Source organism: Palaemon carinicauda, chromosome 9 (assembly GCF_036898095.1).
Source record: "Palaemon carinicauda isolate YSFRI2023 chromosome 9, ASM3689809v2, whole genome shotgun sequence".
Classification (NCBI taxonomy): Eukaryota; Metazoa; Arthropoda; class Malacostraca; order Decapoda; family Palaemonidae; genus Palaemon; species Palaemon carinicauda.
The window spans coordinates 117,967,723-117,981,552 of NC_090733.1; the positions used below are offsets into that span (position 1 = coordinate 117,967,723).

The window sequence follows — 13,830 nt, forward strand, 5'->3', positions numbered from 1 at the left end:
CATGTATATTCAGACTTTTAAAACCTTCCCTTGTACGTAGTACTATTAACCCTGGATAGGTACGGTCCTCGGACACCCCTTTAAGGGTATACTCGGACGCGAACGACCCCGACGCCAGAAAAAATTCTTGAAAAATCAGTTTTTGCAGTAACCTCCTTTTTTCTTTTGCCAAAAAAAACTTCAATGAATGCTTAAAACAACTGTAAAGATAAATACTACTCATCTGCAGAAAAACTATTTATTATTAATATTTTAAAAAATTAAGTAGAAAAAAAAAAAGACCTGACATAAAAATTCATAAAAAAAAAGTTTATACATATATACACAAATCCTTTTAGGAATTGATTCTTGAATGTTTAGGACACATCTTGATGTATTTTGGATGAAGTCAGACCCATGGAGGTGAAAATCTGAAATGAGAAAAAAAGGGTAACTTTTTTTGGCCAAAAAAAATTGTCCAAATTTCATGAATTTTTTTGGGTACCCAAATGAAATAGGAAGTGGCTAATTTTTTTAGGGAATAAACATATGTTATCCTAAAATAGAAATATGTAAAAAAAATCTTCATTATTTTGTAAATTACATTTATATCAGGGGCCATATCTAAAGGTAATTTTTTGAGTACTTGGAAATTTCGTAAAAAAATACATATATTTAATATATAATATGATATTTATGCAGGTAAAAATATACCAAAATATCACAAATTCTATAGGGAACAAGAATATATATAGATAGGGCAGCTTACGCTTCGGATATGTCCACAAAATGGCCGCCAACCACACTGACTCAGACTCCCTAATCTGCCACTTGAAATGTAGGAAGGGTATGTCAATTTCAAGGTGTTATTTACTAATCTAATTATTATTGGATATGCATAAAAATTGTATGGTGGGTTGCTGGATAATTGTCGATTATTTTACGACTATAAAATTAAAATTCTGACCCAAAAAATTTTTTTTGAAGGGAAATAAAATCGAAAAAAAAAAATGTAAAACAATATTTTAGCTAAAAAAATTTGATGATATTCAATCAAAAAAAAAGTAAACAAAATTTTCCGACAAATAAACATCTAGAGGAATCATTACTCTGTGATAGTTCCTTAGTACGTAGTAATTTTGAAAGAATTGGGAAAAAACGAAAAAATGGCAATCACCGGAAAATCGAACACATACCTATATATACGCCATATCTGGCTAAAAAAAAGATAGGCATGGGTAGCCAGATCATCTAGAAACACTTTCCAACACTATAAAAATATAAGTTTTGCGACACTACTTGCCAATTCCTTACGGTAACATGACTAAGCAAAAAAATGCAAAACAAATAAAAAGGGGCACTCGTGGAAAAATGGCCATTCTAATATACGGCATTTCAGAAAAAAAAATTTCAGCCACGTGCTAGGCAAACCATCAAGGCATATTTTCCGACAAATAAACATATAAATGAAATATTACTCTGTGATAGTTCCTTAGTACGTAGTAATTTTGAAAGAAATGGGAAAAAACGAAAAAATGGCAATCACAGGAAAATCGAACACATACTTATATATACGCCATATCTGGCTAAAAAAAAAATAGGCATGGGTAGCCAGATCATCTAGAAACACTTTCCAACACTATAAAAATATAAGTTTTGCGACACTACTTGCCAATTCCTTACGGTAACATGACTAAGCAAAAAAATGCAAAACAAATAAAAAGGGGCACTCGCGGAAAAATGCCCAACATTCTAATATACGGCATCTCAGATAAAAAAAAAAGACATGCACGTGTTAGCCCAACCATCAAGGCACACTTTCTAACACATAAACATGAAAAAAAAATCAATAATATACGGCAATTCCTTACTACGTAGTAATTTTTACAAATATTGAAAAAAAAACAGAAATTGGCAACCGCAGTTAAATACCCAATATACCAATAACTACGTCGTATCTGACAAAAACAAAATCACGCATGGGTAGCCAGATCATCTAGACACACTTTCCAACATTAAAAAAGCAAAAGTTTTACGACACTATTTCGCAATATCTTACGGAAAAATGACTTGGCAAAAAAATTAAAAAAAATTAAAAAGGGACACTCGCGGTAAAATGCCCGACATTCTAATATACGACATCTCAGATAAAAAAAAAGACATGCACGTGTTAGCCCAACCATCAAGGCACACTTTCTAACACATAAACATGAAAAAAAAATGAATAATATACGGCAATTCCTTACTACGTAGTAATTTTTACAAATATTGAAAAAAAAACAGAAATTGGTAACCGCAGTTAAATACCCAATATACCAATAACTACGTCGTATCTGACAAAAACAAAGTCATGCATGGGTAGCCAGATCATCTAGACACACTTTCCAACACTAAACAAGCAAAAGTTTTACGACACTATTTGGCAATATCTTACGGAAAAATGACTTGGCAAAAAAATGAAAAAAAATGAAAAAGGGGCACTCGCGGTAAAATGGTCCTCGTGGTGATGAACGACATTTTAACTAAAAAAAAAAACATGCACATGGTAGCCAAACAATCCACCAAGACTTTCCACAACTGATAACCTATACAAGTTGCACCATTCTACGACAATTTCATAATACGTAATAACTTTGATAATTATGCAAACTACCTCAGAAGGGTAAACTCGGACGCGAACGACCCCGACGCGTCTCAGAAATCGGGGAAGGAGTACAGCTACAGCAATGCACATCTGGACACTACTAGAGCGTGTAGGGGAGACACCTCCTGCAGGTCGATCACCCACAAATTCAGTCACAGGGGTGAGTCACGTGAGAAAAACCTGTTTTTTTTTTGACGCTCGGGGTCGCAAACGACCCACCGTACCTATCCAGGGTTAACAAACTACCCTTTAATGTACAGAACACTTAATGCATGTACTACAGTACCCTAAACTAAAACAGGCACAAATATTAAAGGTGATTTTATATCATGCATTTCCTAAACATGCTAAAAAGCACGATAAAAAATGGCAACCAATGTTTTGTTTACATTTATCTCTGATCATAATGTAGAAACAAACTGGAGGTAGAGCTTTGCTTATTACCCAGACATATTTCCCATACTTTTCCCTTAGAACTACATCACATCTTCCTACTTTAGATATATATATATATATATATATATATATATATATATATATATATATATATATATATATATATATGTGTGTGTGTGTGTGTGTATATATATATATATATATATATATATATATATATATATATATATATATATATATATATATATTTATATGTATACACATATACATACCTACATATATACATAAATACATGCATACATATATATATATATTACTGTATATATATGGGTTATGGAAAAAATCCGCGAAGTGGTGAATCCGCGATGGTCGAACCGCGAAGTAGCGAGGGTTCACTGTATATATATATATATATATATATATATATATATATATATATATATATATATATATATATATATATATATATAGTATATATATATATATATATATATATATATATATATATATATATATATATATATATATATGCATATAATGTGTGTGCAGGATAATTGGAAATCCATTATGGTGAATTCAGAATATAGTTTAGATGTAAACCTGAATATGTTAAATTAATGCAATCTATTTTTTATAATCGGCATTTACTTTGTACTAAATTTTTCTTTCATGTCTACAGATCCAGTTGAAAGTATGGTTCACATGGAGGCTCGCTCTGTGGTGCTCAATTTGCGGCTCTTAGCCAAGTTCCTGGGGTTTGTAGAGTTTTTGCCATATCAAACCACAAATCATCTACCAGAAAATGTTATCGCTACTCATATTGACCTTAGGAGTAAGGTAAGTATTAGATTTGGTATGGTTAACTTGTATAAAAATTATTTAGAATTTGTATGTGTGCACAATTTACTTTGTTATTGCCTTTGGGAGGTTTTTGCAATCCTAGTAGGTTAATGAAATGTGCTTGGAGAATTATTGATTATTTGTTTGGCATAATTCTGGGTATAATCCCTTTACAGAGCTTCATAATTTGTAGATTCTGTTCTAGTGCTTAACAGTTTCAGATCTGTTGGAAATAATGTCATTGTAAAGCATATATATAATAGAGGAGATAGAACTGCATATAATACTGTATTTATATAACTACTTTGGTTTTTGCAGACACATTTTTTAGAATAATTTTAACTACCTTGTCATTTTTTCTACTACTAATGTAAGGAACCATTTGACATAGGAGATAGAGTAAACATCATTGGTAGTAGCAAATTTCAGGCTTTGATATTTTTTTTTTATCTTATCAATTTAGGCTAAAAATTTTGTTTAATGTTTGGCAAATGTACTTATTTCAGATTATTTTTTATTGAATATTTCATGTATTTATATATTCTATTACAGGTTTGCCCACCCATAAATCTAAATTCGGCTCTCCGGCAATGTGCTTCTTCGGGTCGATTAGTTGTTGGAGTGACTTGGATGGTGGAATATTTGAGTATGGTGGATCCAGTTGCATTGCACTCTAAGCACTACTTGACTGTTGTCATGACCCTTATTGCTGTTTTCAAGATTCTGTACATAACAAGGTAAGAAACACTTTATCCTTTGTGTTTTTGTAATCATTTATATTCATGCTTTGACTTCTATTCAGACCTTCAGTTGTGAAGGTTTTGTTTTTTCAAGCTTTATGTGGTAATAGTCTTCATCTTACTAATATACATAGAACTGAGAAATTGCAGTAAAAAGAGTACATTGCCAATTAAAAAGAAAAATTATGGCAAAAAGTTTAGCAATGCTTCATAATAAAAAGAGATAACAATATGTATAGAAAGAAATTACTCCAAGCACTATATTTTTAAAAGCTGAGAAATAAGAATTCACATCTGTCTGGTCATTTTTTATTTCTTATTTAAGATGTTTTTGGCTACATGGCTTACCAAATTTTTCTTGAAATACTTGTTTTCATTTTATTAGCATGGTTTTCTTGTTTAATTATTTTTAAGACTAGTTTTCTTGTTTTTTAACCATTTAGGTAGTTTTGATTTATGGGAAGCATTAAAACATTAATAGAGAACATATTGGATAGAAATATATATCTCGCCTACTGATTTTGCTAGTTATATGGTAATGTCAGGCATCATCTACAGAGCTAACATATCCTGAGGAGTCATAGGCAAATGAACATACCTGACATTTGAGTTTGCTTCATCCTATAGTATGATATTACAGTAACTTTTCCTCATTATTTTTAAAACCCAGTATTTAGAGTGATTGTGCTTATTTGGTGTTCTGTGATTTTTTTATTTGCTTAAAAGTTGTGCATTCTTTAAATGGTAATTTAGTTGTTTGAAAAACATTTGTGTTCTTTCTGAGAGTACAATTGATTCTTTAATCCTTCATCTTTTCAGTATTGGGATTGACACAGGATGCTCACATTGCATGAAAGTTTCCCACTCGAAGAACTTGGCTCCATCTAATAGCTTGTTGCTGAAGCTCCTTCTTGGATGGCTCTTTGACCTACCAGCTTTTCCTGATGGGCTTTTCTTTGCTGACATTGCTGAAGCTGATATAGAACATTTTGAATATAATCAGAATTTGAAAGTCATTCAGGCCAATTACAATTACTTTTGCGTTTTATGTCTGAGACAAATGCTTTCAACAGACTACAAAGAAAAATACATAGAAGCTCAACCACTTGTATATGGAATATGTACACCTAAGAATAGAAAAGCAAAGGGAAAAAGCCTTGCAAGTACACCAGTCAAGCAGATTGATAAAGGTATTGTATAAAGTTATTTTTTTATTTTTTGTTGTATGCTAAGTTCCTAATAATTTAGAATGAAATAGGCTTGAATAAAGCTGGGATGATATTCTTAGATTTTTAATGATTTACATTTTGTCTTTGAGACAAATATTTTCTTAAGAGCTTTTCTAGTTAATTTTAAATGATTATCACTAATTGCTTTTTAAGCAAGATTTTTGTGAATGAAGTTAGGCTATGTTAGTCATTATGAGCATGAATTTTTATTGGTAGAAATTTGATGTAAAGTACATGTTAAAAGATGAAATTTTCAAAGTTTGAATAATTTCATTTGACATGATAAAAGTGAAAGTGATTTAAAGTTAGCAGGAATCTTACCCGTACTCTTCTTTATATACAAGAAAAGAATGTGTGATTGCCATTATGAAATAGTTAAACGAGACCACTGGAGTTTCTTTTATAGACAAATTAATTTTGCTCAAGGGATTTGATTGTAAATGATGTATGAAAATGGGAATAAATTGGAGACAAAAGAATTTAGATACCTTGGTAGGAATATGAAAATTGGAACACAGAAAATAAAGAACCAAACACAGCCTATTTGGTTAGGTAAAATGTGCATTGCACTGAACTTTCAATGTTGTCTATATTGCACCATAGAATCTATTTGTAAATAGCACTTTTATTCATGGTCTACTGTGGAACTAACTGATATGAATGAATGTGTTATAGTTCTCAGACAAAGGAATTCATTTTTGGGTGATTAATTGGTGTACAAATAGAATTGTCAGCATTTTTTCCATTTATTCTCTTGTATTACAAAAAAATTTCAGTCAGTAGAATTACAAACTTTGTATGCTAAGTAAAATAGTATGAATTATAAAACTAAAAATAAAGGTTGAATGAAATTAGAACACTTCTCTCAAAGGTCGAGTTGTAAAAATGTTGCCTTTGAATTATTAGAGAGGATGTATTGATCATCTTTAAATGAAAAGCAAAAAAGAGTGCTCTTCTTTCCCTAGCAAACTCATTGACTAATGACATTTAACTTGAAAATATTTGCAGTTGTATGTTGTGGTGGCAGCACTGATTCTCTTTTCTTCTCCAGTTTACAGTTTGATATAAGTAATGATAATTGTAGTTTGTGATGCGTGATGGTATAAAAACAAAATGAATAGCGAAAGGAAAGTGTGTAAAAGCTAAATTGCAGGTTTTATTCTTAATATAAAATTTGGTTACTTTCCAGATGTTGCTATATCTCCTTTGAAGACTCCATCGAAATATATGGCTGTGAGCTTGCTTGAAACTCCAGATACTACCCCCCTAAAATCAAGTGATTCTCAAGATACAACAGAAGTGAATGTGTGCCTAGATATCTCAAATTTTGTTGATCAGCAGGTATGGGTTATGGTACCTGTGTTAACTCTTTGACCGCCAACCTTAACCAAAATATTTGGAACTCAGTTGCTTTATTGGAGCCATTTTGCAGACATTTACTTAACTCATCCTAGAAAAAAAAGGCTATCTAACATGGGACTCTCCATTGATATATAATATTACGTAATTTGTAAAATTTTCATAACTGATGCTCAGTTGGTAATGTAAGTTGTCATCTATTGTTTTAAGGGTAATAACAGTAATAGTTATAATTATTGTTAGGAATAATAACAATAATTATTTGATATTTATATTACGTAATTTCTTCCATAGCATTTGTTCCTACACCGTATACAAACCTTTATCCTTTAATAGTTGGTAGTTGGTTTCGGGGAAGCCCTGCCCCCTCACCAGCACACTGAGTAACCACTGTGTTTTTACCTGCTGAATAGTACACATGTACTCCCATCATCCGAACTGGCTGTTTTAATCTTTATATGTTTTTTTTTAGATAAGTATGTTGTCAGTAACTAACAACAGTTTTGTTCAACCTAACAATATCCACATTCTTCAACCTTATAAATAACATTTTATTTTTATTTGCTGTTTTTTCCATGGCCTGATGATATTGACGTAACTCCAAAGAAGTTTGTTCTTTTGACATCGTTGTGCTTTCTCAGAAAAAGGAGTTTCTGCTTCCCCCTCCCTTCTGCCTAACAGTGTCTTCCCGTCCCGAGAAAGGTGCTAGGGATGCATTGCCTTTTTGAGCGATCTCTGATAGAGTTCCTGATATCTCTTTGCCCCGTTTGAGAGTCATCATCAGTCTGAATGACACTTTCAAAGGTGAAATTCAAGTTTCTCCTTTTAGAAGTATAGGAGAAAATTATAGAGGACTTCATTGAAGAAGATGAGGAAGACTGATTGATTGGAGTTGCATGTACAATATTCCTATCATTTCTCTCCCCGTGGGAGAGACGTTGTACCAAGAATGCACTCCTAGTTAGGATGGAGTGGCTCTGGCCTTCTTTTTCCCCTTTCTAGACGGGTCTGAAAACAATCCACATGTATCGGGAATTTACAAGCAAGATATTTATGCATACAGTTTTGGAACGTACTAGTCCCATGATGCTTTAGTGACGTCAAGTGAAGAATGTTGAGAGATCTACTGTACAGAGCATTTTCTCTTGGGTATACAGTCCTGGTACATTCTCATATCGGAAATGATACAGGAAGTTTCTTTACCAGAGAATACTTAACATGGTATAGGGGTGCACCTGCCTGCTTTCACTGCACAGTCTTGTATGGAACTGAACATGCATGAGGATAATTACACCAGTCTCTGAAAACAGTCTTCTATGTGTTGGCCGTACACCACACGATCAGACACCTCATGATTGGATCGCTTCCTTAGTGACATTTGAGTCAGATATTCTGGCATCTGCTTTGTTCCAGCATTTCTAGTTAACAATTTTGGTGAAAGAAGAACCTATGATCATTCACATTGCTGAGACAGACTTCAAGATCTTCCCCTCATAATTGCTTAGGTTTAATTCTGGTCTTCCCTTCATGTTTCCTCTTCACAGGACTGGTCTTATTGTGTTCTCTCCCTTCAAGACAGATTTTCTTAGGCATGTTCTCTCCAATAGTTCTTTGAAATGGGATCGACGTCATATGATTGGGAACCATACGATCGGAAACCACTTGATCTTTAGTCCATCAAGACTCTCAAACCTAAGGGGAACTACCTTAAAAAGAAGGGCTTGCAATTCATGGTTCTAGGCTATGGACTGGCCAACCCCCTCAAAGTGTTTACTCTGGTGTCAGATTGGGCTCCTGCCAATGGAATCCATTTCTATCAATACCTTGACGTCTGGCTGATCCCTTCTTCCAGATCATGACAAATCGGGAGAAGTTGCATCTCTCCTCGCCTACTACCAACACCTCATTAAATTTTAACAACTACACAGAAAAATATACTCTTATTAAAGGACTCAGGTTTGTATAGTTAGGAAAATTACAAATTACTTTATAGATTTGTAATTTATATTTCTGTAACGATCTAATTCTTATTGTTGTAATCTTATACTGTAGTTTTTTTTTTCACTAGTTACATTTTTTGTTCTACAATTTCTTTGTTTCATCTGTAGCGTATAAAGGTATCTAAATTATTATTAATAATAATGTAGATGTCATTATTTTTGTATTCATTACTGTATTATTCAGTATTGTTTCATTATTTCAGTTAATCACAATTTGCTGTCCCTTTGTGTGTGAACTGAAGAACCTGCTGAATGATTTTATGCTTGGTACTGGATCCAGCAAAAGCACTGGTTCTAACAGCTGCCGAAGAATAACACCTTTGTCTGCTTCAGAAAAAGAAGCCCCTGGAAAAGCCCAAGTTGATATTCAGGTAATTTTAGGTGCTGGAGATAGATTATTTATCAAGTTATTTGTGTATTCAACTGGGGTTATGGTATCATAGGTCATGGAAACCAGTGTTTTCAAGATAGAGTAAATCATTGATTGAATAAGTAGAATAAGCAGACAATGAGCTGAATTACTATATAAAGATTAGCTTTGTTGGGATTTTTTTATGGTTGAGTAAAGATTAAGAAGAAAAGTTTTTCATTGTGTGAAAGCTTAGTGTTTTTGTTCAGGTATTCATTTGTTATAGAATACCCATTCATCTTAACATATTCTATCTATTGAAATGATGTAAAATATTGTAAATAACTGTATGTTAATCAAATATTTAATCATTCATTGTAGACAGTAATTAGTTTAGGTTCTTTTTATCTATAAAATTAACTTGCAGAGATCCATTGATAATAGATGTCAGGTTTTGTGAATTTAGCCATTTAATATGACATTAAATCAGATTAATCCTTCATTAAGATTATGGCAATCAGAAGTATAGTAATATCAGGTATGGCATTCGAAACAATCTCTTAATATTATTATTTATGTTGTCTTGGTTGTATATTTATAAAAAAATAAATCTTTCAGATCAAACTAATTTTATATCTGAATGTTAGTTTTTCTCTTGTATAAGAAAGTGGACAAATTTACTGTACTTTTAAATTATATTTATTATTTAGAGGTTCTAGGAACATATCACCATTGCCAGTAGGACAACCGTACTTGTGTCTTTGTGACAAAATTGCACTGAAACTTTAATCAGTACACAATGAAAAGTTACTGTACACATTTTAATGAGGGGCTTGCTAGTTGTGCTGGTAATTTTACTAACTTAAGTTGTATAGATAATAATTGAAGATGATGAGACGTAAAAGTTTTGATCTTTTCCCTTTTAGCTTCAACTAGAAGAAAATTTCTTCCACAACCACCCTTCCTCATTTCGGAAGATCACCGACTTTGTTATTGAGCGTGTATCTTCGAACATTATCAGGAACATACGACTGGTAGTTATCCCACAGCTTAGAGAATCTGCTATTGACAAGGTATGTACTATTATTTTTTTCAAAATTCTATAAACCATGTTTGTGTAGTATGCAATTTTGACATTGACAAATAAATTCTTGAAATGTTTGGATGCCTCCATAGAGCTGTTTTATACAGGAATTTACTTTATACATTTCAATTTTAACGGTTTTGTATAAATTACTTACGTTCTAGTTTCAAATTTTGTGGTATAGCATGTGACAATGGAGGATCAACCTTATGATACTGTAGTCGTTCAACTTTTTTTTGGGGTGGGTAAACTGCATATATTAGTAATAATATTTGTAAAGGAGACTCATTTGAATTTAGTGTACTACAAAATGATAACTGCAAAACCTGAGTTGATTTTATATCTGACCTTTGTCCTAATCCATTTTCTGTGGAATATGGAATGTGGTAATAAGAAGACATATAGTGAAACTATAGTAATTATATAAATTCTGTATATCAATAGTGTTCCAATATTTTAGGCATCAGTTTATTATATTAAGAAGTTCTTTTCTATTTTTATTTAGCTTAAAGGAACGGTTGATAGTCAAGTAAATAATTCCCCAGTGCTTGGGGAATACAAGAAGGAATCAGTGAAGAAGCATGTGAGTGAATTAAGTACAGAAATGTATGCTCAGCTGAAGACCCACTGTTTGCAGCTCCCACAGCAAGAAATTCAAGAACAAGTGAACTCTGTTTTAAGTTTGTTGCTGCCTTCAGATACTACTCCTCAGGTATGTTTATTTTATGCTAGTTCTGAAGAACACCATTGAGTGTAGCCAAACTTAAAGTACATCATGTGTCTTGTTCATGAGGCTCAATTGGCTTAAGGGGACCGTCCACCATGACCAACTCTCAGAAATTGAAAATCGTTTTATTCCTTCTGTATGCATAAACATATACATACTCTGCAGAAGTTTCAGCCAGTTATTTTTATAAACAACGAAGATACAGTATAGCGGTCTTTAAATGATGACGTCATCCTTCCTGCGTCGTCTGCATGACTGAGCTTGACAGAATCGTCTTTTTGTGTTTATTTTTGCATATATACAGCTATTTTTTCACTTATGTTTCGAAATCTCGTACGTCTGGCAGAAATGGAAGGCATTGGTAGAGGGTAGGTCAACAAATTCTACGTCCTGGGAAAACCGCAGCCAGAGATTCCAAAGATGTATAGAAGTTATAATGCATGTGTTAGTTTACTTGCAGTTTGTATGTACATTGTGTTTGTTCCGTAACTGGAATATAAACCACGCTATTTATTAGGGGTTATACTTTCGGCGGAGCTGAAATGAAGAGCCATTAAAATTTAGCGAGGGTTAACTACCCACACCGCTAGTTAGGGGGGTTAGGGGCGGGTAGCTTGCTACCACTCCCGTTCACACACCTGTGATTTAGTCACTTTACTTTTGGCTCGGATCGAGAGCGGTTGTTTCCTCTCTCCCTCCTCGCCTATTCTGGACTGCCATTAATTTTTGTCTTTTAACTTACTTTTTCTTATACTTGTATATATATGAAAACATTCTTAATGTTTCTGTATATATACAGTATGTGATAAGTTTCCTTTTCAGTGTTTGTGCTGTGTGTGTGATACATATACGACAACGACACTTGCGTAGATTAGCAAGGCCATCAGAGTTCCACTTCGTGGGGAACGACCTCTCCCTCTCTGGTCCATCGGTCTTCCCATCGGCATGTAACCGTTAACTCGGCCGCCGCAGTGGAATCGTCATCGCCTGGACCCTCTTCATTCAACTATTGTCTTCTCCTTTTCCTTTTTCCTATGGGAAACATGGATTTCTGAGCGAAGGGAATGTGGCCTCTCAAAGATTGACTACGGTCTTTCTCTTCTCGAGGTCGTTCACCTTTACAACAACAGTGTATTATTGGGGAAGCTCCTTTCCCGTGCGCGGGTTAGGTTGCTCTTCCGATTGTTTGTCTCAATTATTTTTAGTGAAATTATAATTGTATTTTAACTTTTCAACTTTTCTCCGTGGGTACACTTCCCTTCGGAGGATCAGTGGTTCTCACTATTAGTGAATATTCTTTGCTGATTTAAATAAATGTAATTCTGTTTTTATTACAGTTACTCTGCTCCCCCCTTCTCCCGTGGATGTCGGCTGGGGAAGGAAGGGCGCAATACTTAATTTTCTGTTGTTCCCTTGTGGTTCCTCTTCGGAGTTCCTCCCTAGGGAATTTGTTAAATAATTAATTTTATTGTCGGCGCAATACTTATTTTATGTTGCTCCTTCGGTGTTCCTCTTCGGAGTTCCTCCCTAGGGAATTTCTGTTAAATAATTAATTTTATTTTTTCCCAGTTAACTTTGCAGTTTTTCTTCGTTTGACTAAGAGTGCCAACGAAGCGGAGCTGTTCTGTTCATGCCTGGGGAATCTGCTGTCACTGGCGTCCCTCAGAGGACATAGTCATGGGCGTCATCCCTTCTCTTAGAAGTACTCCCGTGACAACATGACCAGCACTTCAGATCATCTTAGAACGCTAAAGGAGGTTTGCCTCCAGGGGTTGGACAACTTCCTCCCCAGGTGTGAGGTTGTTTCTCCCTTCAGAGGGAGAACTTCCCACATCTCAATAAATTCATCGTCTCCGACTGCTGTTGCTGCCTTCGCCCAGGCTTCTCTCCCCCTTTGCTGAGTTTCTCTTCCTTCATGGACGGAACATGGTCTTGGCAAGTCTCTTCTACGAAGTGTTCACCTCTCGTTCGTGAGAGAGGCCACTCATAGAGACTCCTCTTCGGAGGATCGCTACTGTTAAAGGTCAGCTTGCTGATCCACCGGCCCTCAATGGGCGTCATCATGGGCGTCTTCTAGTCTCTTCTACGAAGTGTTCACCTCTGTCACTCGGGAGAGAGGCCACTCATAGAGACTTCTCTTCGGAGGATCAAGCAGACCTACCAGCGCAACCTTGCACTGCAACTTAGTCTGTGGACTCCGGTCATGGACTCTAACGCGGACCTTTTTACGGTCCCCATCGGTGGATGATTATCCTTCCAAAGGGCACATCCCATTTTCTGATCGTCCTTCCAGCTGACCTACCGATCTACCAGCACAACCTAGCACTGCAACGTAGTCCTTTGGACTTTGGTCCTGGACTCTAACTCAGACCTTTTTACGGTCCCCATCGGTGGATGCTCGCCCTTCCAAAGGGCACATCCCAGTTCCTGATCGTCCTGCTAGCTGACCTACCGATCTACCTGCGCAACCTTGCTCTACAACG

General features: G+C 34.6%; 1 protein-coding gene across 2 annotated transcripts in view; it reads left to right on the top strand.

The window, feature by feature from the left end:
* Positions 1-13,830, top strand: part of dlt (codanin-1 like protein dlt) — a 221,190-nt gene that overhangs the window by 168,455 nt on the left and 38,905 nt on the right. For both annotated transcript variants that reach the window (XM_068380313.1, XM_068380312.1), the window contains exons 7-13: positions 3,699-3,856; positions 4,412-4,596; positions 5,419-5,789; positions 7,018-7,169; positions 9,391-9,558; positions 10,463-10,609; positions 11,126-11,332. In XM_068380313.1, the coding sequence (XP_068236414.1) occupies positions 3,699-3,856; positions 4,412-4,596; positions 5,419-5,789; positions 7,018-7,169; positions 9,391-9,558; positions 10,463-10,609; positions 11,126-11,332 (1,388 nt within the window). The remainder of the gene's footprint in view (positions 1-3,698; positions 3,857-4,411; positions 4,597-5,418; positions 5,790-7,017; positions 7,170-9,390; positions 9,559-10,462; positions 10,610-11,125; positions 11,333-13,830) is intronic.